The 21,260-nt window shown below is 29.5% G+C and overlaps 4 protein-coding genes across 5 annotated transcripts; 3 read left to right on the top strand and 1 right to left on the bottom strand.

Moving 5' to 3' along the window:
- Nucleotides 1-1,376: 1,376 nt before the first annotated feature.
- On the bottom strand, nt 1,377-3,743 carry LOC107010410 (transcription factor SPATULA). Of its 2 annotated transcripts, none has more exons than XM_015209693.2 (8): nt 3,329-3,743; nt 3,093-3,194; nt 2,945-3,010; nt 2,755-2,820; nt 2,146-2,463; nt 1,966-2,035; nt 1,723-1,873; nt 1,377-1,599 (listed from the first exon to the last, which is right to left on the bottom strand). In XM_015209693.2, exons 1-8 carry the CDS (start codon nt 3,638-3,640, stop codon nt 1,596-1,598), a joined length of 1,089 nt encoding a protein of 362 aa, XP_015065179.1. In that variant the 5' UTR covers nt 3,641-3,743; the 3' UTR covers nt 1,377-1,595. The 2 variants fall into 2 exon arrangements, with proteins under 2 accessions (XP_015065179.1, XP_015065177.1); XM_015209691.2 differs by having other exon boundaries at nt 1,377-1,589.
- A 10,545-nt stretch (nt 3,744-14,288) lies between these two features.
- LOC107008953 (caffeoyl-CoA O-methyltransferase) lies at nt 14,289-15,621 on the top strand. Its single transcript, XM_015208178.2, has 5 exons — nt 14,289-14,366; nt 14,444-14,523; nt 14,616-14,760; nt 14,837-14,968; nt 15,057-15,621. The coding sequence occupies exons 1-5, from the start codon at nt 14,289-14,291 to the stop codon at nt 15,348-15,350; spliced, it is 729 nt and encodes a 242-aa protein (XP_015063664.1). The 3' UTR covers nt 15,351-15,621.
- Nucleotides 15,622-17,776: 2,155 nt separating this feature from the next.
- Nucleotides 17,777-19,137, top strand: LOC107009496 (caffeoyl-CoA O-methyltransferase-like). Its single transcript, XM_015208836.2, has 5 exons — nt 17,777-17,938; nt 18,044-18,123; nt 18,204-18,348; nt 18,423-18,554; nt 18,654-19,137. Exons 1-5 carry the CDS (start codon nt 17,861-17,863, stop codon nt 18,945-18,947), a joined length of 729 nt encoding a protein of 242 aa, XP_015064322.1. The 5' UTR covers nt 17,777-17,860; the 3' UTR covers nt 18,948-19,137.
- Nucleotides 19,138-20,489: 1,352 nt separating this feature from the next.
- On the top strand, nt 20,490-20,963 carry LOC107010205 (caffeoyl-CoA O-methyltransferase 1-like). Its single transcript, XM_015209444.2, has one exon. It carries the CDS (start codon nt 20,490-20,492, stop codon nt 20,781-20,783), a length of 294 nt encoding a protein of 97 aa, XP_015064930.1. The 3' UTR covers nt 20,784-20,963.
- The last annotated feature ends 297 nt before the right edge of the window (nt 20,964-21,260 follow it).

Here is a 21,260-nt window from a genome sequence, read left to right as displayed (position 1 = left end):
TAGTGTCAACATTAAGCCAACAAGGATTTTCCATGCGTCGAAAAATAACAGGGAAATGAAATGAGACAAAATTAAAATTTAAATACGTATGGTTAATAGTAATCGATGAAAAGGAAGTTAAATGGTTAACGCATTTGCTACTTTTATTATTCCTTGCTTAGCTTGTGTTTGTACATGATATATGTTTTCTATAAATAATTTTTTTTTTTTTGTAGAGTTCTATTAAGTGAGTTTAAATTAAATATAAATTGTGTGGAGACCTAGGTCTCACTTCCCAATTGGCACGTTCAAAGTATATTTCTTATTCTTTGTGATTCAAACTAAGTGATTAGACGAGAATTTTTCTTCCTATTTCAAGTCAATCAACTACAGTTTTCTTCCAATCCAAGTTCCCACTTGCAGTCCATTGACTAAGGGCCCGTTTGGATGGGCTTAATAAAAGCAACTTTAAAAAAGTACTTTTGAAAGTGCTGAAACTTATTTTTAAAATAAGCAGTTATGCGTTTGGATAAAAAAGCTGACGTTGCTATGCCAAACGTGAAAAGGGAAAAATAGAAGAAAGAGATGTTAGGGTTATGTGGGTAATTTGGAGATTGTATAAAAATATTAAGGGGAAAAAGATAAAAATGTGGTCAACTTAAAACAGCTTATAAGCTAAAAAAAAAAGGCGTCCCTACCCCAGCTTTTAACTTTTGACTTAAAATAAGTTTTTTTTAACTTAAAATAAGTTATTTTGAGTATTGCTAAATAAGTCAATAACCAGCTTTTAAATCAGTTTGACCAGCTTTTAAGCTGAGCCAAACAGGCTCTAAGAATAGAATTTTGGTTCCTTAACTTTTTTCAATTCACAAGTGCTTGGAATTTTTTTGAAGTTTTGTGAGTGAGTCTCAAACAAAACTTGAAAATATCCGCAATTTATGGCCAAAGGTTATCTAGATAATCTGACGATGTTTGGCATATACTTAGGTTTCAGTGTTCATTATTTACACGCCAAATAAAAAAGACAAACAACGTGAAATTTAAGGTGAATACATCCGCATATTCATTGAGTGAAAAATTTTCAAACAATTGAACAAGATATAGCTTGAATAATGGTTTTATCAGGTAAAACATTTCTCCTACAAAATGACAAATGGGCTTTGCATTGGTACAGAATACCTCAAATTTGATATTTTCAAGATGTAATAGCGTGTTAAGTGTTAACGCAATGAAAAATTATTGAATGAAAGAAACGGTAGCAACTGTGCAAGTAAATTATCATAGCAATGATCCGATTAATTTAAGGTAACTGTTAGAATCCATGTAATTAAAATCTTGGGTGTCTCTGGTAGCAACCATACCATCTTCAGATTAGTTGGACACATATGAGATAATAGTAATCACGAAACATATCCTATGCGTAGTAGTAATTTTCGTATTTCATAACAAGATAGAAACTAGTCCAATCTTTACATTTATATTCCATTCATTCAATACAGTGGCTATTGAGCCCAAAAGTTAACAACATTAAACGTCCTAAGCAGCAAAATGCATGTCTCATTACTTCGACAAAATCCAGCAAGGCGATGCAGGCCAAAATTCAGAAGTTGCTGCATTCACCTTAAGATAATGTCAACATAAGTACTTCCAAAGTGACTAACAATAGAACAAGGAAATTTAGGAATAAAGACTAAAAAAAATCATTGCTATGTAAGAGCACGGGTGTAATGTGACTTCACTTACCTATACAGTTGTGGGGAAAGAAGTTGGTCACAATCCAGATTGGTTTCATTCACAGCACCAAACTGATATCGAAGCAAGCAGGCCTCCCGAGTGTTTCTCTTCATACTAGATGCATCGGTATCTAAGGGAACTGAGAATACCACATTTGATCCTATATAATACAATGAAATAGAAAATGGTAAAGAGACCTGGATACAAGGCAAAAGTTGTCAACTAGGCAAGGATATCAAGCAAATAATCTACCAGTTGATGCAGTTTTGGTCATTAGCTCATTCATTCCATATAAAGGTAAGCCATCCTCCCTCCAAATTTCCTTCGCAAACAGAATGTGAGTGTCAAATGGTTATATAAATTGATTCCTTAATCTGCAATTCTGCATCCTCGTAAAAAATGGCATTCCAATAGGTTTTACATCCAACATACCTTACTGGTAGATCTTGAGAGCTGAAAGGGATCAAGGTGAATATTCATCGATGACTCAAGCTCAAACGCGCTGTCTGACCGGTTTACATTTGACATAGTTATCGGTAGTGTTACCTTAGTTTCTGTACAATTTTCAGTTGGGTTGAAAATGGCATTTAACGAGGCGTCTTGGTTAACTTGTAGATTCCCAGCCACTTTGGCATTTGTGAATGCATTCCCCTCGCACAAACCTATTTTTTGCTGGGGGAGTTGATTCTGTTGTAGCATTCGTGGCAGGCCAAGAGGATACATGTTTAACCCGTTTCTCATTGTCAACATCTACAGATTAAAGTACATTCATATGCTATAAATCATATAACTTAATCGAATTAACTAGTGTTAAATGAACAGATAACCAGATCTAGAACCAATCTAGGAAATATACTGAATTGAGTCAAATAACACTACATGTTCTTTTCAACTATCTGAACTTTAAATCACTAAAGTTGGGCCAATCAACACAATATTACATTATATTATTCTCTTAATAAATTTTTCACAGAAAATATCTTTATCTCCCCATCATACCAAATAAATTACATGCAGCAAATTTAAACAGAAGCAGCAAACCTGTACTTGGAGCTGAAGCTGCTTAAGATACTCAATGGCTTCATCAAGCATTGAAGCCTTGTCAGTCTGTCCAGAAATCCATCAGAAAATAATTAAATCAAAAATCTTTTAAGCTTTATATTGCTAAAATTTTATGTTATTTACTTATTTCAAGACTCGATTCAAAATTGCTAGACATGCAACTCCTCACCTTATTTGAATTTGGAATAAGTTTTTGCAATGCTTTCATCTTCTCATTAATCCTGCTTCTTCTCCTCTGTAAATCATATTCAAGATTTAAACCCCTGGAATCATCGATTCAGACAATAATAAACTTAATTAACAAAAAATAAACAAACCTTTTCAGACAAATTGTGCACTTCAGCTGCTCTGCTTCTCTTGGAAGTGTTACGAGATGGCGGTTGAACTGAAGCTTCCGCCCCCAAATCCTCTGTCCCATCCTACATATTAAAAATCATCACAAAAAAAATAATATATATACCAGGAATAATGATAAAATAAACATCAAATTCGGAAATAAAATCTTACATACACTAATTAATCAAAACGAATTAAGTAGAAAATGTAGAAATACCTCACTTTCACATTCATACTCATCCGGATCGTAATCCATGGTCCCAACAGATGAGGATGACGAGAAAATGCCGCAAGCTGATGAATTCATCATGGATGACAAATTGCCTTGTTGATTATTATTAGGCATAAGATGAGGTAATGATGAGGAATATTGCATTTCATTACCCTTCAGGGCCATAAAATTAGATGAAGACGAAGACGAAGAAGGAAGTAGAATATGACGAAGAAACACAGAAATATCATCAGGTTCAGGGTCAGGATCAGTCAAAGAAAAATTAGCATTGTGATGATAAACATTGTTGTTGGCCATTATAAGTTCAGTGTTGAGCAGATCAAGTTAATTTTGTCTATGTGCACACTGTTTTATATCTAGGAGTAGGTGACATTTTTTTGGGTGTATACTCCGAACGAGTGTGTATTTATTAGCCAACCATACCATATAGAGCAGAGTGGGCGGATTCGCATTAAAGTGAATAAACCAATTGAATTAACCTCTTATTTGGAGTATATACACCTAATAAATTACTCAAAAGAAACAGAGTAGGGGTAAACTAGCAAGTTGATTAGACTTTGACTGGTCTTCTTTTGGTTCTGAGAACTGATGAGTTAGGGAAGTTGGTAAACTGCTAAAACCAAATCAAAGAAATCGACAGGGTTAATAGTACAATTGTTACTTCCGTTCCGTTGTATCAATTTAAGATCCATAAGTCTTTCACAAATTTTTAATTAAAATCATAACATTTAAAAATATTTTTATCGAATCAAATTAAGTTAATAAATTGAGACGGATGGAGTGGTTTTATATAGTGATAGTGTCAGGTGAAGCCAACTTTCTGGCACACGTGAAGCACAATTGCAGGCATGCTCTTCAACTAGCTCAGTTCCAGAGAGAGTATATACGTTACACTTTAATCGAACACTGTTCCATTTCAGTATCCATTTGTGCTTCCTTTTTACTTTTCTTTATGTTTCTAAAGTATTTTGAAAACACGATTGCTGCTTACTCCACTTCTGGTCCGAAATAACTACTGTACCAACTTATGATTTTAGAATATACCAAAGTTATTCAGTCTAATTTAATTTAAAGTTATTTAAGTTGACTCTCCATAGACAAAAAGTGGCACGTTAAGACCAGAGTGTATGTATAAAGTTTTAGATATATTTTTTTTAAAAAAAAATAATATAACATTAATCTTAAGATCTATCGTAAAGTTACCATATATGTCTTGTACATTTTTAGATCAATTATTGAAGCAACTACGATAAATTTTATAATTGGGACATAAGAAATGTAATATTCAATAAAGAAAAAAGTAGAACTCCCATTTGAAGTTCAGGGGAAAAGATTGAATGTTCATTGACATTTTGTTTTGACATATATTTAACTTAAAAGTAAATTTAAGTGGAATTTAATTTTCACTTTTTAAAACTAATTAGTTTTATAATAAAATCAATAAGTTGGGCAATATTTAGAAAATTCATAGACAACGATCTCGTTAGAATAGAGCCTTGTTCAAGAGAACGCTTCCTATTAAAAAAAATATATTCAATACTTCTGATTAAGAATGAAGAAATCTCACTGCACCATAGTTTTCAGCAAGGCCAAACAACGCCATTCCGTTGTTTCAATTGATTGATAGGCTTTATAGTCGCAGGCTATGTGTGTAGGGAGTTAATTTGATAAAGAAAACACGATGTCCTGCTTTTTCTTACTTACCAATTCAATGTAATGTGAAAAACAGCAGCAGAAAATCATTTGATTCCTCAATTATAATGACTAGTCGCTTTCCAAAACAGAGTTAGCTAATCAAATACCTAAGAGTAGTACTTTCTCTTCATTTTTTTATCTTTTGAAAACTTTATTGATACAACTATGTTGCTCCAAGTGGTCAAAAAATTATATGTACATAATATATTTTTATCATAAATTACTTTTAGCTTGTGAGTAAATAGTTTTAGTCATTAACGTATTTGCGCATTTTTGTGAATATATATATATATATATATAGATAATGCTATATAACCAGAATTTGGCTAGAAATTTCAAAAGATCAAATTTTCTGGCCAAAAAGATTTTTCATATATATAACCAGAATTTGGCTAGAAATTTCAAAAGATCAAATTTTCTGGCAAAATTTTTTTTTCATATATATATATATATCAAATGTTTTTCTCTATACTTGTTGAGATTGATGTTACTCTCTCTCTCTGTCTCAATTTATATGAAACTTTTCATTTTTTTAAAGAATCAAACAATTTTAATTCGATTAAAAATTTGCACATGAAATTTTTAATTTTTGTAACTGATGTTACTACCTCCGTCCCATTTTATATGTCTCCTTTCGAATCTCAAGAGTTAAACAAGTCTATTTTTGACAGTAAATTTTCCATATAATTTATAAACATTTTGAGTAATCAATTCTTGTGACTCATAGTACTTTCTACGTAATTTACAAATACATAAATTTCATTTTTTTTAAAAATCAAAAATTTCATGCGCAAATTTCCGGTCAAAGTTAAATTATTTGACTCTCAAAACATAAAAGGTATCATATGAATTGGGACAGATAGAGTACTCTATTTGTCTCAATTGTTGTGACATTTTTCCTTTTTTCGAGAATCAAACAATTTAATTTTGATTAGAAATTTACATATAATTTTTTTTATTTTTTAAAAATAAATTTATATATTTATAAATTACGTTAAAAAATTTATAAATCATAATATTAAAAGTTAAATTTCTTTAAAAGATCTATAATTAAAGATAAAATTATTTTAATCTAAAAAATATCGCGACAAAGGAAGTAAATTATTAATACTAGTCCTATGACAAAAGCTTATGTATTTTCCAGTTTAGAACCCAAGATTCGTAAATAGTAATAGCTGTCTCCTCACATACATACCAACAATGCCTTTTCTTGCGAATAGAACACGTGGCTACTCACAATTGGATAAGAAGATCACGTATCCAAAAGTAGATATCTATTGTACATGCAGGACCACTGCAAGTATGAAAAGTAGGCATCATCAACCGTCACACATCTGATTTCCGCACATGCCAAGCAAATAGCCTTTCGTGATTTCCCGAGGCTATTTAAACTCCGTCCCCCCTCGTTTCATATTAATTGATCATCGCACTAAGTAAATATTTGGCCATGCAATAATATGTTACTTCCTTCTATCTATGTAATATTTGGCCATGCAATAATATGTTACTTCCTTCTATCAATTTTATGATGTATTTTTTTGAATTTTATGATTTAATTAAGTATAACTTTGATAATAAATTTGTTATATTTTTTAAATATTTTAAATTATCAATTATTGTGACTTATAATACTTTTTACATAGTGTATAAATATATAAATTTCATCCAAAAAATTGAAGATTTCATATGCAAATTCTCGATCAAACTTAAATTGTTTGACTTTGAAAAAACAAAAAGTATTACATAAATTGAATCTCGATCAAACTTAAATTGTTTGACTTTGAAAAAACAAAAAGTATTACATAAATTGAAATAGAGGGAATATAATATATTAGCGTTTGAATATGTAATTCTACGCTGATTTCTTCCATATTCCTTAAAAACCATGATATAGAAATTTCATATCATGATTTGAGATTTTTTTAATACGAAAATGTATTCACAAGTTTATATTTTGTTAAAGCACACCCCACAAATATCTGCTAGCCATTTAATGTAAATAAAATTTATAGTGACATAATTACTTTTTTAATTTATTAGTCTAATCGATATAATATTTATTATTCTCACCAATATGTAGTCATTTTAACTCACATAAATCGATTGTTGAGTAATACTTAAATACTTGCATACTACAATTTATCTTCAAATTTTTTTTATTGAATTAAAGTTTGATAAATTATAGTTAGATAGGACAATTACTTAAGTGGAAAACAAATAGCAATATAATATTTTTTATGCGATTTTGTAATTATTTGTTCATTTGATAAGATTGAATAACCAATTGGAGTTATTTTAATAGTTATACAACTTATGAAATTCTTATCTTTATGAGAAAATATACAACACCAAAATTTCATGTCACATGTCCAAACAAAACTTCAATTTCATTTCATAATTTTATATTATGATACCATATCGCATGACCAAACGAGCTATAAAAATAATGTGTCATATTATAATTTTTCTTGTATTATTTTTGTAATTAATTCATTTTTAAAGTGTTAACATTTATTTATAGTTTTTATTAAAAAATAATTTTTTATTTATGATTTTTCAATACACGTCAAAAATAATCAACTAATATACTATCAAGAAAATATCGAACATATCCTAATGTTTTGTGATAAAAACTAAAAGATATGTTTGGTAGAGCGGAAAATATTAATTAGTCAAATTATTTGAAATATTTACTAGAACAAGAAAATTGAAGAAATAATATTCCAAGTTATTGTGTCCTCCTCCGTCCAATCTCCCCTCTTCATTGCATTTCACTCTATAGTACTTTTGTGAGTAGCATAATATTCTTACTTACTTACCACATATTAGAAAATAAGGAATTTGTTTGTTTTTTCAAGAAAACAATATCTAAGAAAATACTATGCAGTTAGGTGTTGTCTAATATGCAATTGATTTGGATGATCACATCAATTAACTACTTATATTCTTCTCCATTATTTGATATCAGTAGAGTTTTTTGCAATATATTCATTTGATATACTTAATTTTTATATCATTTTATTTATTTAAAAGATTTATTATAAATACCCTTGAACTATATAATGAAGAAAATGTTTCTATTCTTATATAAAATGGCATATGTGAAAGGTGAAATAGGGCCTTGAGGGCGAGGTGAAATAGGGCTTATATAAAATGGCATATCCATAAGCTTCGGCTTAGGCAAAGTTGATATTAGAACTAGCCTGGTCATATCCAATGGCGTCCATAAGAGAAAATTTGTGAAAACTTAGGGGAAATCGTATAAGAAAGAGGGAAAATCGTATAAGAGAAAGAAAGAAGAATCGTATTATGTTTTAGATTAATAAGAATGGGTGAATAATGTATCTATTAGAGAAATGAGGGGAAAATTAGTAATTAAGATTTTATAAGTCTATGTGGAGGTGAGGTTGTTTGGTGCTTATGTGGCATTGACATGGTATTTATGTGGCACTTAACACACCTCTATTAAAAGTAACTCAATACTTTAATATAAAGATATTTTTAAGTCAAAATTTAATTTAAAAATATATTTGAGTTATTTTTAATAATTTAAAAATATTTTTGAGACTTTTCTGTAGACGTAAAAATGCATAATAAATCTTAATACGAGAGTATATTATTGCGGTTGAGTTGTCAAATGTTAAACGTAAATAGAGATGCGTGCCAAAAGGACCACACGTATTTATAAAAGTCAATAATGATCTCAACTCTTCTTGCAGACATTGACTCTTATCTATCTTTTGGTCCCGGCAAAAGTGGGAGATCATATCATATATTTAAGAAAAGTACACAAAAATATCATAAAAATTATTTGATCCCTTTTTTAGAATTTATTTTATTTTATTTTATATGAAAATTAATGCTTACTGATGAGTTTCAAACTCGATTTTGAAATTATATTTCACTTTTAAAATTAGTAAATATTCGAGTATGGACATTATTTCGAAAATCATAATTTTATTTTTTACTTTAACTCTATAAATTTATTCTAATTTAATTTAACTTTTAAAAAGCAAAAAATAACACAACATAAAATGATTAGCTTTGTGGTCCTGTCACTGTCATAACTAATCGATGGATCACTATGTTTAAAGCAGAGTCTAAAGAAAAAAGGACTCATCATCAATAAATATATCCACGAAGATTATTGGAAAAATGAAGCTCAAAAGGATATTACGTACTTATTATACAATCGTATAATTCGATTGAAAAATTGAGTTGAGATGATGAGCGAGGAAGTGTTCGAAAATGGTGTGATAGTTTCAACTTTTGTAGGAGATCGCTATATGATATAACTTATATAAAGTTTTTTAATAGAGATATCAAGGGGTTGAACGGAATATGAACGTATTAAAATGAACTGAATTAATAAGCGAGTTTGATTGATATGAGGTAAAAGTTGAGTCATAACTCATAACCTATTCGTCCAATTAGTTGTTGTTTAATATTCCATCCGTTTAAAAAAGAGTGATCCTATTTCCTTTTTAGTTTGGTTAAAAAAGAATGACTCCTTTCTTTTTTTAGCAACACTATCACTTTAATTTTCCACGTGACATGTATAAGACCACAAGATTAAAGGGCATTTTGGTACATTTGACATAACTTTAATTTAGAACCACAAGATTAAAAAATTTTCTTTCTTTTCTTAAACTCCGTTCCAAGTCAAATTAGGTCATTCTTTTTGAAATGGAGGGAATAGTACTTTCTAGTACCCAATAAAGTTACTTATTATGACTTATAATTATATACTCCCTCCATTCGGTATTGTTTGTCATGATTTCTATTTTTAGAGTTAAACTATCAAAATTTTGACTAACATTTTAAGATGCATTTTTCATCATATTAATATGCAAAAAATTATAATTTATAGTACTTTTCGTATAGTTTTAGAATATCTAATTTTTTTTGTTTAAAATATCGAATTAATGTGATCTAATTTACCTTTGAAATTTAATCAAATAGACTTTTGATAAGTGTAATATGATAAATATTTTCGAACGAAGCGAGTATAAAATATCATGGATAGAAATGTCAAATGGACAAATTAAGTCAAATTTACGCAAATAGATGGGTCTAACTTGTTTAACATCCATTCGGGTCAAAATGTTAAATTGCAACCCACCCAACTAAAAATTCCTTTTAAGTGAAAATACTTTAGTGTTGCCGCTATATATTTACTAGCAAACATCGTTCTTCGTTATGATTCTTATCTGTATATTTGAATTGTTACCTATTGTGATCGAAATACTGTTAAAATGAATTTTGAATTCTTCGAAAACAATTGCTTATTTTGATTAATCCGTAATTAAAAAACAATCATGATTCATGACTAATGCATGTAAACTATAAACTCAAGATGTTTGGTAAGAGGGGAAAAAAAGGCATGAATATCCCCAGCTTATCATGCCTTATAAATATAAAAAATCACGCAACAAATTTTCTGTTTGAAGTTCTCAAGGCCTAAATAATTGATTCCCATTTTTAAGAAAATAAAAATAAATTACTCGTCAATTTCTTCAACTATTCCGTTAGTTTCATTTTAATTTATTGCACACATTTTGGTCAATCCAATATAATTGTCTATGTACTTTCATATAAAAAAAATATTATTTTCTTGAGATTTCATTTTGCTCGATGACGTGTTGTTCTTGTAATTAACATAACATGTTGCTTTTTTCCATTATTAAATTCTGAGACCAACCAAATACTCAATGAAAATGAAACAAAATAAGCTATCAATTTATCAACTTCAATTGGAACAAGGGCAATATTTTATGGCTTATTAAAATTAATCAATGTGTATAACTAAATGAGGTAATTTATTTTGATTATGTGATTACCGTATCTAGTGACACTTGAGAAATTAGACATGTAGAAGTTTTCTAAAATATAATAAGTCAAATCGAAATCGTGCTTGTTATTTATTTTATTATTTAGATTATTAGCTCAATATAAATCATAATTTAAATATTTAAATAAAATTTATTAAATTGACGTCGATGTATTCTACCTTTTACAATTAGACATAATTTTGAGATGAGAAACATTTATAATCATCCACATTGATATTTTAAAAGATATAAAATGTTGAACTAAATAGACTTCTAGAAAAGATCGATTCATTGAAACTATATTTTTGTGTCCCAATAATATTTTGGACTCATTAAAAAAAAGTTTATAGGACTCTTTCAACTTACCAACAACCCACCTTGTGAAAAGGGGAACAAAGGCAAAGGGCTTACCAACTACGAAAACTTGAATGAACATTACTTTTGCTTAATTTATTTGCCTTATTTTTTTTTACAATCCCATTTAAATATGAATATTTCTTCTCTTTTTTGTATCATTCTTTAATTATAATTTTCTATGTGTCATATTTAAAATCATAGAATTAAAAATATAATTTGATATATTTTTTCTTATTTTTAATTAAGACTATATAAGATCTGAAGTTTTTTATTTGATTAAATTTTGTGTTGAGATAAAATTAAATAAACACATTAAAACGAAGGGAGTAAATGAACTTTTAATAAATGTCTTTTTTATTGATCAACGGATCCTAACCTTGTCTGTAGTTTGTTTTTTCCTTTATTTTCAATGTGACAACCAGGAGGAAAAAAAGAAAAGAAAAATGATTAAAAAAAGAAGGAATTAAAGATGACTCTATCCACTTGATTATGGAGTAGGTGTTTTGGTCCTAGATTCCAAACATTTTAAATTTTTTTTTGGTGTTTGGTCACAGATTCCAAATATTTTTTAAAGTGAAAAGACTCAAATAAGCCATTGAACTTTCAGAAAATGCTTATTTATGCTATCAGTTAGAAGTTTAGTTAATTTATGTCATTATCATTAAAGAAAAGGCTCATTAATGTCATTATTTTTTAATGGTAGTTTTGCAAAATTATTTTTGACACGTGATCAATTATAATTCGGTCACGTCATCAATTTTTTAAATTAAAAAATCAAAAAATAATAATTCAATTTTTATTCAAAATTTTGAATTTTTTAATTAATTTTTTTTCCAAAATTATAATTTTTTTTATTAAAAAAATTGATGATGTGACCGAATTATAATTGGGCACGTGTCAAAAATGGCTTTGCAAAACTACCATTAAAAAGAATGGCATGAATACGTCTTTTCTCTAACGATAATGACATAAATAAGTCAAATTTTTAACTGATGACATAAATAATTCTTTTCTAAAAGTTTGATGACATATTTGAGCTTTTACCCTTTTTAAAATTTATGTGGAACTTATGGAATTGAAGTAGTTCAAGGAGTTGTGTATTTGTGTTTGATTATCTTTTGCAAACAATATTTGAAAAAGTATTTGCACTTGAAAGTATTTAAATATGATTTCAAAAATTAAAAATATGTCATAAGCTATTTTTCATGTGTTTGAAATTAGAATTAAACTTTTTTATGATTAAACAATATCTTTTAAATAAATAAAAAAATTATTCTATAAAAACTCGGTTGCTCACTTGGTCAAGAATGGCAGCCTTGGTCCACTCACCAAACTTTTTAGCATATATGGTAAGTCATTTTTAAAAACTGTTTCTCTGAAGAATATTTTTCAAAAATTCATCTATTAAAATGAAATAATGTTAGTAAATTGGAACGCTTTGAAAGAGTATCAATAAATGAAGTGTAAACATGAAAAAAGAACTCTAACAATTTTTTAAATTTTAAATTTTAAATAATTCACTTATTTTGAATAATAAAAAAAATATCAATAATCTATTTAATATAAACTAGATAGAGTATTAAAGATTGATGATAATATAAGTATTTGTTGGAGTAACAATATGGAGTTAAAAGATGAGAGAGTTTTGAAAGAAAAATGATTTCCGACATAAATATTTTTTTTCATAAATAGAAGAAGACGATATTTTAAAATATTTGAATTTTTCTCAACCATAAAATATAGATTTTTGAAATAAATATCTCCCAATTTTATTTTATGTCATATATACCATACACATATTCATGTTCATATCAGGCGAATCTTCCCTTTTTCTGTTTTTGTACTACTTAATTATTAGCATCTCTAGACAAAATCACGTCAATTTTCAATTGGTAACCTAAATATTTTAGTCAAAAGTTACTCACACAATTTTTATTTTATTTTATTTTGTGATTATTCCTTTCAACAATTTTCAAGGATTTTAGTATAGTTTATTAAATTCTGAAGTTTGAGGTTGACATATGTATGTGCTATTTGTATAGAAATATGTATGTATTACAAGTAAGCAATTTTTCTCTCTTTCTTTACACTACTAGTCAATCAATGTTATAAACGAGTAAACAAAATAATCAATATGACAGTATCCTATAATTAGAGCTTAAATAATGAATATAAGGAGGAGAAGGAGAGGCTTCAGAATTAATGGAACTTTTGAAACATTAATATTTAGCTCCCGTTGGCCCTAGATTATAAAATTGAAATTTGAAATTTGAGTTTTTGAACTGCGGATTTGAAACTTAAAAAGTTGTATTTAGACATGTATTTTACTCGTAAAATTTTGAATTTTGTGACCGAAAGTGAAATTTCTCTTAGACTAGTTTGGATAACTTGATTTTTTTCTTCTTTTGAAAACATATTTTTGAAAATTAATTCATAATCAAACATATATTTGAAGATAATTTGTTTATACTCTGGTGGCCAAAAATAACTTGTAGTTTATTGCATTTTGATGTGTTACTATTCTTTGTGTATTTTTTCTTTGTTATTGCACAGTATTGTTTTTCAATTTCTTTTGATTACTCTCTATTGCTTTCCTCACTAAGTAGTCATACACATTTTTTTAATTATAATTATTATTTTCAATAGTTTGTTTTGATTTACTGCAATTAAGTCAAGATGGAGTTACACTGCATTGTTGTTGTATTGTTATTTCAGAGTCATACTAATCCTAAAGCTTTTATCAGGTGTGCGTTGTCCACTTGACATGATTGAATACTTGTGTTGCTAAGTTTGTCAAAGAAAGGCCATACTGAAATTTCAAAAATATGGGAAAGTGAGAGGTGTGTAGTGGGTATTGGTAGGTAATGGATAATGAAAGTTTGTTCAAGTGATGATATTGTCCCTCCAATTGTTATGTATGTATTAGCCAGGAGGAGACTTCACCAACTTCCTGTCTTTTTCACCCAACCACTCTCTTGTGTTCCTATAAATTCAGCTACTTTTCATCTCTAACAAAAGCAGGTTGCTTGCTTACTTTTATCTGTTTCAGAATCAAAAAAGCAATGGCAACCAATGGAGAAAATGGAAGACATCAAGAAGTTGGACACAAGAGTCTATTGCAAAGTGATGCCCTTTATCAGGTAAATTTAAAGGCCATATACAAGTGTACAACTTTTTTTATGAACGTCGTGTTGATCTTAATAAATTGTTTGAACAGTATATTCTTGAAACGAGTGTGTACCCAAGAGAGCCTGAAGCCATGAAAGAGCTAAGAGAAATTACTGCAAAACACCCTTGGTAATAACTCATTTTCTCACTAATTACGTCATCCAATTGGATTTGTAGCTGGAACTAAGTATTAAATTTTTTTCATTTGGTGGAAAAAACAGGAACCTTATGACCACTTCTGCTGATGAAGGGCAGTTCTTGAATATGCTTCTCAAACTCATAAATGCCAAAAACACAATGGAAATTGGGGTTTTTACTGGTTACTCTCTGCTTGCTACTGCCATGGCTCTTCCTGATGATGGCAAGGTAATTAACTTTTTTACTAACAAAGGATAATTACAACTTCATTATAAATCCTACTAATTTGCTAGAATTGATTCAGATTCTAGCCATGGATATCAACCGCGATAACTATGAGATTGGTCTTCCAGTAATCGAAAAGGCTGGTCTAGCTCACAAAATTGAATTCAGAGAAGGCCCTGCACTACCTGTTCTTGACCAAATGATTGAAGACGTAAGTACATAAAGTATAACAACAAATAAATAAACTGATAACTTGTCCATCATGGTTAATGTGTTTCGAATACTTTTTTTTATAACAGGGCCAATACCATGGATCATATGATTTCATATTTGTGGATGCTGACAAGGACAATTACTTGAACTATCACAAGAGATTAATCGACTTGGTCAAGATTGGTGGATTAATTGGCTATGACAACACCCTATGGAATGGATCAGTAGTTGCACCACCTGATGCACCCCTCAGGAAATATGTTAGGTATTACAGGGATTTCGTATTGGAACTCAACAAGGCGTTGGCTGCTGATCCCAGAATCGAAATATGCCAGCTTCCTGTTGGTGATGGCATCACTCTTTGCCGTCGCATCAGTTAAAATATTCGTATAGTACTATTGGTGGCAATCAACAACTCATGAGTCATGACAATAGAGGATTTATCATTTTTGAAATCCCCTGTTTTACTCAGTCGTTTATTTTTATCATTTTAGTTCGTATTATGGCAAAAGATTGCATTGTCTATGTTACCAAATGCTTATTTCACAATGTATTTGATAAATAAAAAAAGAAAGAAATTCAAGTTGAATGATCAAATGTACACAAATGTCATATGTCAATGGGGCAATGTCATAGCTTATTTTCTGTTCATCTTTGAATTCCAAGTACAGTTTTTTTAACTACTTGTATTTTACATTGTTAGATAGTGAGAAAATTAGTGTAGTACGAACCTGATTATTCTAACTACTCTTTCTTTGTTAGTGTTTGATCATAAATTTTCAGATACTTTTGACAAATATTATTTGGATAAAAATTTGAGTAAAATTTCACCATGTGTTTAGCCATAGTATTTGGGAAATATATTTCACTTTTTTAGAAAATATGATTTACACCCATAAGTTTTAAAAAAATCAAAACTAACCGTAAGTTTGTATTACAAGTCAATTGAATCTTTGTTACAACAATAACAAATAGTGTCCACGACGCTAGAGCAATGTGATAATTTGGAGTGAGTGCAACAAGCATCATTTCATACATCGTGAAGTAGACAAAACACCTGACTTTGTTATCTTGAGCCGATTGTTCATCATTTTTATTAATAACCATATCATCATTTAACATTCACCATATATATTTCATCAGTACTTTGGAATTAATGCAAAAATTTATGTAATACAACGTAAACAACAACTATAGATGGTGCTTTTGTAAAAGATAAAAAGTTCCGGATAAAATTTTAATTCTTCAAAGATCCTAAATAATGAGATTTGACTTAAATACTAAAAAATTAGAATCTGAAAATTTGAAACATTTGTCAAATAATGACAAAACATATGAACAAACACTATTTATAAATTTTTCTCTAAATATTATTTGGAAAATCTATGACCAAACGAGCCCTCATTAATTTATATAAATCTTTGATTTCAAACTTTTTTTATCCTCAGTTACATGTTTTTATAGCTACAGAAATCTAAGCGTATATTTAAGACAGAAAATTATTAGTTATACTTTTAAATTTTGATGTGCGTCAAAAGTTCTTTTTTTTGTTAAATAAAAAAGTTCAGGCATAATCAAACACCGCTACATAAATCAAATCGACCAACATTTTGTCGTTTGCGCAGCACAGCAGATTCATGATCATGATCCTAAGCAGGAGTTTGGCATAAATTTAAAATATTTTTCACTTTAATTTAAATTAGGGAGTTATAGTTATCATTTCACTAAAGTCTTTGCAAATAAATATATAAAAAAATGTTCATGCTTGAATGTACAACTTTAAAAATAAAAAATTAGCTAAAAAACAAGTTATAAACTGTTTTTTAATTGGAATGGAAATTAAAGTTGAATTTGAAATTTTCGCGTGGAAACTATTTTTAAATAAAGTGAAAATTTTCAAGAATAAATAAATATTTCTATGGCCAAAGTGGTCCAATTTTAATACATTTGATTTACGCTCCTTATCTCAAATATATATTTATTAATTTCTATCACTATGAAAATCTAATTGACCAACATTGCGGTATAAGATGACTCATAGAAATTTGTTATCCAAAATAATATTACAAAATAGATACTACTTATACAATTGAATTTCTCAACTTCGACAAGAGGGAGTTACTGAAATTACAGACGCTCTTCACCTCCAATGGTAGGTTCAAGGCACTAAGAGAGTAGAAAAAGATCGTAACTGTTAGGGAGGGGTAAAAATAATAATAAACCTCAATATAGATTAATAAATATAAGTTTAAGTTCAATATATTGTCATTCAAAATAAGATATCCTACTAGCCATACGATTTCACTCCCCTTTCATCCAAAATCTTATTTGTCCGTAGAAGTAAAAGTCTTCCATCCATACGTGACCACCATATATGATACTTAAACTCAATAAAAATAATTGTTCATTAACATATGTTTTTTTGCCAAATATTCATCCTGATTATTTGTTAGTTTTAAGTTAGCAACCACCTACCTTTATTGATTATCATTTAGAGTAAGTAGTAATCGTAGAGTTTTCTTTAGAAAATATAAGCAGTGCGCTGTCCACTTGACATAAATAGAGAATACTTTTCAACTGAAATTGTCAAAGAAAGGAACCTAATTTGGAATTAGGAAAGAGTGAGGCTGGTGGTGAGTATTGTTAGGTAATGAATTTTAAGTCAAAGAAGGAGTTGGTCGTTTGGTTATAGTCCTCCAAGAAACAGCCAAATATTCACCAACTTCCAATTATTGTCACCCAAACAACCCCTCCACTATTTACACAATATGTTCTTTCTTGTTTTCTACTACTATAAATTAAGCCATTTTTCGTCTCTACAAAAGCAGGTTGCTTACCTAAGACTAATCTACATCAGAAACAAAATATAGCTCTTCAATACCAACAAGCAATGACAAGCAATGGAGAAAATGGTAGACACCAAGAAGTTGGACACAAGAGTCTCTTGCAAAGCGATGCCCTATATCAGGTAACCAAATTAAACCCCACATTTTAATTCCTATTGTCATACAAGAAATTAATATGCAAAGCATTTTATGAACGTCGTGTTGATCTTAATAAATTGTTTGAACAGTACATTCTTGAAACAAGTGTGTACCCGAGAGAGCCTGAAGCCATGAAAGAGCTAAGAGAGATTACTGCAAAACACCCTTGGTAATAACTCTAACTCATTTTTAGTTCATCCAATTTAAAAATATTGTATGCTGATATCTTCATTTTGTGGAAAAAAACAGGAACCTTATGACCACCTCTGCTGATGAAGGGCAATTTTTGAATATGCTTCTCAAACTCATCAATGCAAAAAACACCATGGAAATTGGGGTTTTTACTGGTTACTCTCTGCTGGCAACTGCTATGGCTCTTCCTGATGATGGCAAGGTAATTAACTTATACCAATTTCTTACCCATGATAAACTTTTAAATTTTGTACTAATCTGCTTAAAATGATTCAGATTCTAGCAATGGATATCAATCGGGATAACTATGAGATTGGGCTTCCAGTGATTGAAAAGGCTGGTCTAGCACACAAAATTGAATTCAGAGAAGGCCCTGCACTTCCTGTTCTTGACCAAATGATTGAAGACGTAAGTACATAAAGTAGTTCCATGAACAATATATAACAACAAATAAATAAATTGATAACTTGTGTACAATGTTTAGTGTTGATCTTTCTTTTATAACAGGGCCAATACCATGGATCATATGATTTCATATTTGTGGACGCTGACAAGGACAACTATTTGAATTATCACAAGAGATTAATTGACTTGGTTAAGGTTGGTGGAGTAATTGGCTACGATAACACCTTATGGAACGGATCAGTAGTGGCACCACCTGATGCACCCCTAAGGAAATACGTTAGGTATTATAGAGATTTCGTATTGGAACTCAACAAGGCGTTGGCTGCTGATCCCAGAATTGAAATCTGCCAGCTTCCCGTTGGTGATGGCATTACCCTTTGCCGTCGTATCAGTTAAAATATTCAACAATGAAAGGCATGCCACCCACAGGGTTCATAACAACGGGGAATTTTATCATTTTTTAAATTCTCTGTTTTTAGTATTCCGTTTATTTTTCCCTTTTTAGCAATTGCATTGTCTATGTTACCTAATGTTTATTTCACAATGTATATTCTTATGAATTAAAAAAGAAATTCATATTCAGATATGTAACGTTCAAAATGTTCAATGCTGCTAGTTTATATATAATTTGTTCATCCATACAGATTTCGGTAATAGAAACTTCCGAATTCTGCATTCCCCTAAAATAATTAGGGAAAAGAAGAAAAAGAATCAGAACTTAAAACATGAAATATGGATCAGAAGGGGGACTATTATTCTATTTTTGGGCCAATGCACTAAAATCAACCAAATTAGATCTCAAGGGAGATTTTTTCACAAATAGGATCATTTCAGCATTCAGACTGTTATTTACTAGTTGTAGTTTTACTCCCCATTTAAGTAAATTTTAAAATGTAGTTTGACTGGACATAAGGTATAACTTGTTCAAAATTTATGGTTGGCGAGAATAGCACGACATAACTTATGCTCAGTCCTCAAAGTAATCATATTCTTGCAAATTTCAGCAAAAACTAAATACACCAAATTACATGTAGTTCTTTCAACTGATCTTTTCCAAGTACTTCGTTAGATAGTGAAAGAAAATTACCATAGATCCGGTGTACACCTATTGAATTAGTATTAGTGCATTGTAAAGTCTACTTCTGAGGGTAGCTTGGCAGAGGTTCAAATTTGAGATCACTTATTAAGGACGGAGGAATCTAAATCATCAATCATCAACCTATATTGATTCTTGAAAGCTGATTATTTTTTCTAAGACTAAACTCTTTAATTGATTTTATGTTGTAGGTGCTATTTTATTTTTCAAAAGTGTTTATCAAAAAAGTACTTCTGGTTAGAATATGATAATATTAGTAGAAATTTGTTTTTTAAATTTAATACTTTATGTTATAAGAAATTTTAGAAAATACTACATAGAAGTTGGAATATTTCATCCTCAAAATAATACTCCCTTTCAAAACATAAATTCTTAGAAAATATTCATGCTCAACCACAAGTGCCAACAAACTTAAGACAATAGTACTAAAACAATTCCATGCCCATTATTTGCAAGACAACTATTCACCTAAAATTTCCAGCTTTAAGTCAGCAACCAACTACTTTTAGTAAGTATTACTTATCACTGTGTTAACAAATCAAAAGAGTTACTTAATCCCAAAGCTTATTTTAGAAAATATGAGCAATGCATAATTATCCACTTGATCAACATACATTTTTCAAATAGAAAAGGCGGAATGATCTAGTAGACCTTCGTATTTGGCTTCGTTTGTAAGTTGGATCATTGTACTTTTGATTTTGCCAATTGAACCCTTAAACTCATTTAAACACGATATTTCAAACGCCTTTCTCATCATTTGTCTGTGCATGAATTACACTCAATTTACACATGAAATTCCACGTCATTTTTTAATGACACATCAGTATTACTATTATTTTTTAATGACATATCATGGATCATACGATTTCATATTTGTGGACGCTGACAAAGATAATTACTTGAACTATCACAAGAGATTAATCGATTTGGTTAAGATTGGTGGAGTAATTGGGTATGACAACGCCTTATGGAACGGATCAGTAGTGGCACCACCTGATGCACCCCTAAGGAAATACGTTAGGTATTATAGAGATTTTGTATTGGAACTCAACAAGGCCTTGGCTGCTGATTCCAGAATTGAAATCTGTCAGCTTCCTGTTGGTGATGGTATCACTTTGTGTCGCCGCATCAGTTAAAATATCAAGGCATTATTTTTTAAATACCCCTATTTCGAATCTTTTCATTATTTTATGCTTTATTTTTTAATTCTGTCTTTTCTGGTAAAAAGGATTGTTGTCTATGTACCTATTGATTAATTTTACTATGTATTTTCGTAAATAAGAACAAAAGTTCAAGTAAATTAAGTTTCAAGGTCATTGTCTAGTTATACAAAATGCCCAAATGATTAAAAAAAATAAAAAAAATCAAACAAATTCTTAATTTCAGATTAACCAAGCTGGGGAGGATTAGGAGTGGGAAATAAGACTTGATATTTTGGGCTTCATGATAGGTCCAATACTCAGTGGACTGTGATTTAATTGCAACTGTCCCAACATTAAAATTGAAGATGGAAATTGTGGTACAAATTGTCTTCATGTAAATGAAATTTGTGGTGTCCTATCGCGTTTCTAAAACCATGTTTTCTTTACAAAAAAGATCTGTCTCTCTCCGTA

Source organism: Solanum pennellii, chromosome 2 (genome assembly GCF_001406875.1).
Source record: "Solanum pennellii chromosome 2, SPENNV200".
NCBI classification, from domain to species: domain Eukaryota; kingdom Viridiplantae; phylum Streptophyta; class Magnoliopsida; order Solanales; family Solanaceae; genus Solanum; species Solanum pennellii.
This window is presented reverse-complemented; position numbering and strand designations above follow the sequence as displayed.

Bases quoted from the DNA above. Each gene is read 5' to 3' on its own strand.
- LOC107009496 (XM_015208836.2), top strand. From the start codon at position 17,861: ATGACAAGCAATGGAGAAAATGGTAGACACCAAGAAGTTGGACACAAG. The intron at 17,939-18,043 runs GTAACCAAATTA...TTGTTTGAACAG, and splicing joins AAAGCGATGCCCTATATCAG to TACATTCTTGAAACAAGTGT. The intron at 18,124-18,203 runs GTAATAACTCTA...GGAAAAAAACAG, and splicing joins ATTACTGCAAAACACCCTTG to GAACCTTATGACCACCTCTG.
- LOC107010205 (XM_015209444.2), top strand. From the start codon at position 20,490: ATGACATATCATGGATCATACGATTTCATATTTGTGGACGCTGACAAA.
- LOC107010410 (XM_015209691.2), bottom strand. From the start codon at position 3,640: ATGGCCAACAACAATGTTTATCATCACAATGCTAATTTTTCTTTGACT. The intron at 3,195-3,328 runs GTATTTCTACAT...TTTAATATGTAG, and splicing joins AGTATGAATGTGAAAGTGAG to GATGGGACAGAGGATTTGGG. The intron at 2,036-2,145 runs GTATGTTGGATG...CTGTTTGCGAAG, and splicing joins TCTCAAGATCTACCAGTAAG to GAAATTTGGAGGGAGGATGG.
- LOC107008953 (XM_015208178.2), top strand. From the start codon at position 14,289: ATGGCAACCAATGGAGAAAATGGAAGACATCAAGAAGTTGGACACAAG. The intron at 14,367-14,443 runs GTAAATTTAAAG...TTGTTTGAACAG, and splicing joins AAAGTGATGCCCTTTATCAG to TATATTCTTGAAACGAGTGT. The intron at 14,969-15,056 runs GTAAGTACATAA...TTTTTATAACAG, and splicing joins TTGACCAAATGATTGAAGAC to GGCCAATACCATGGATCATA.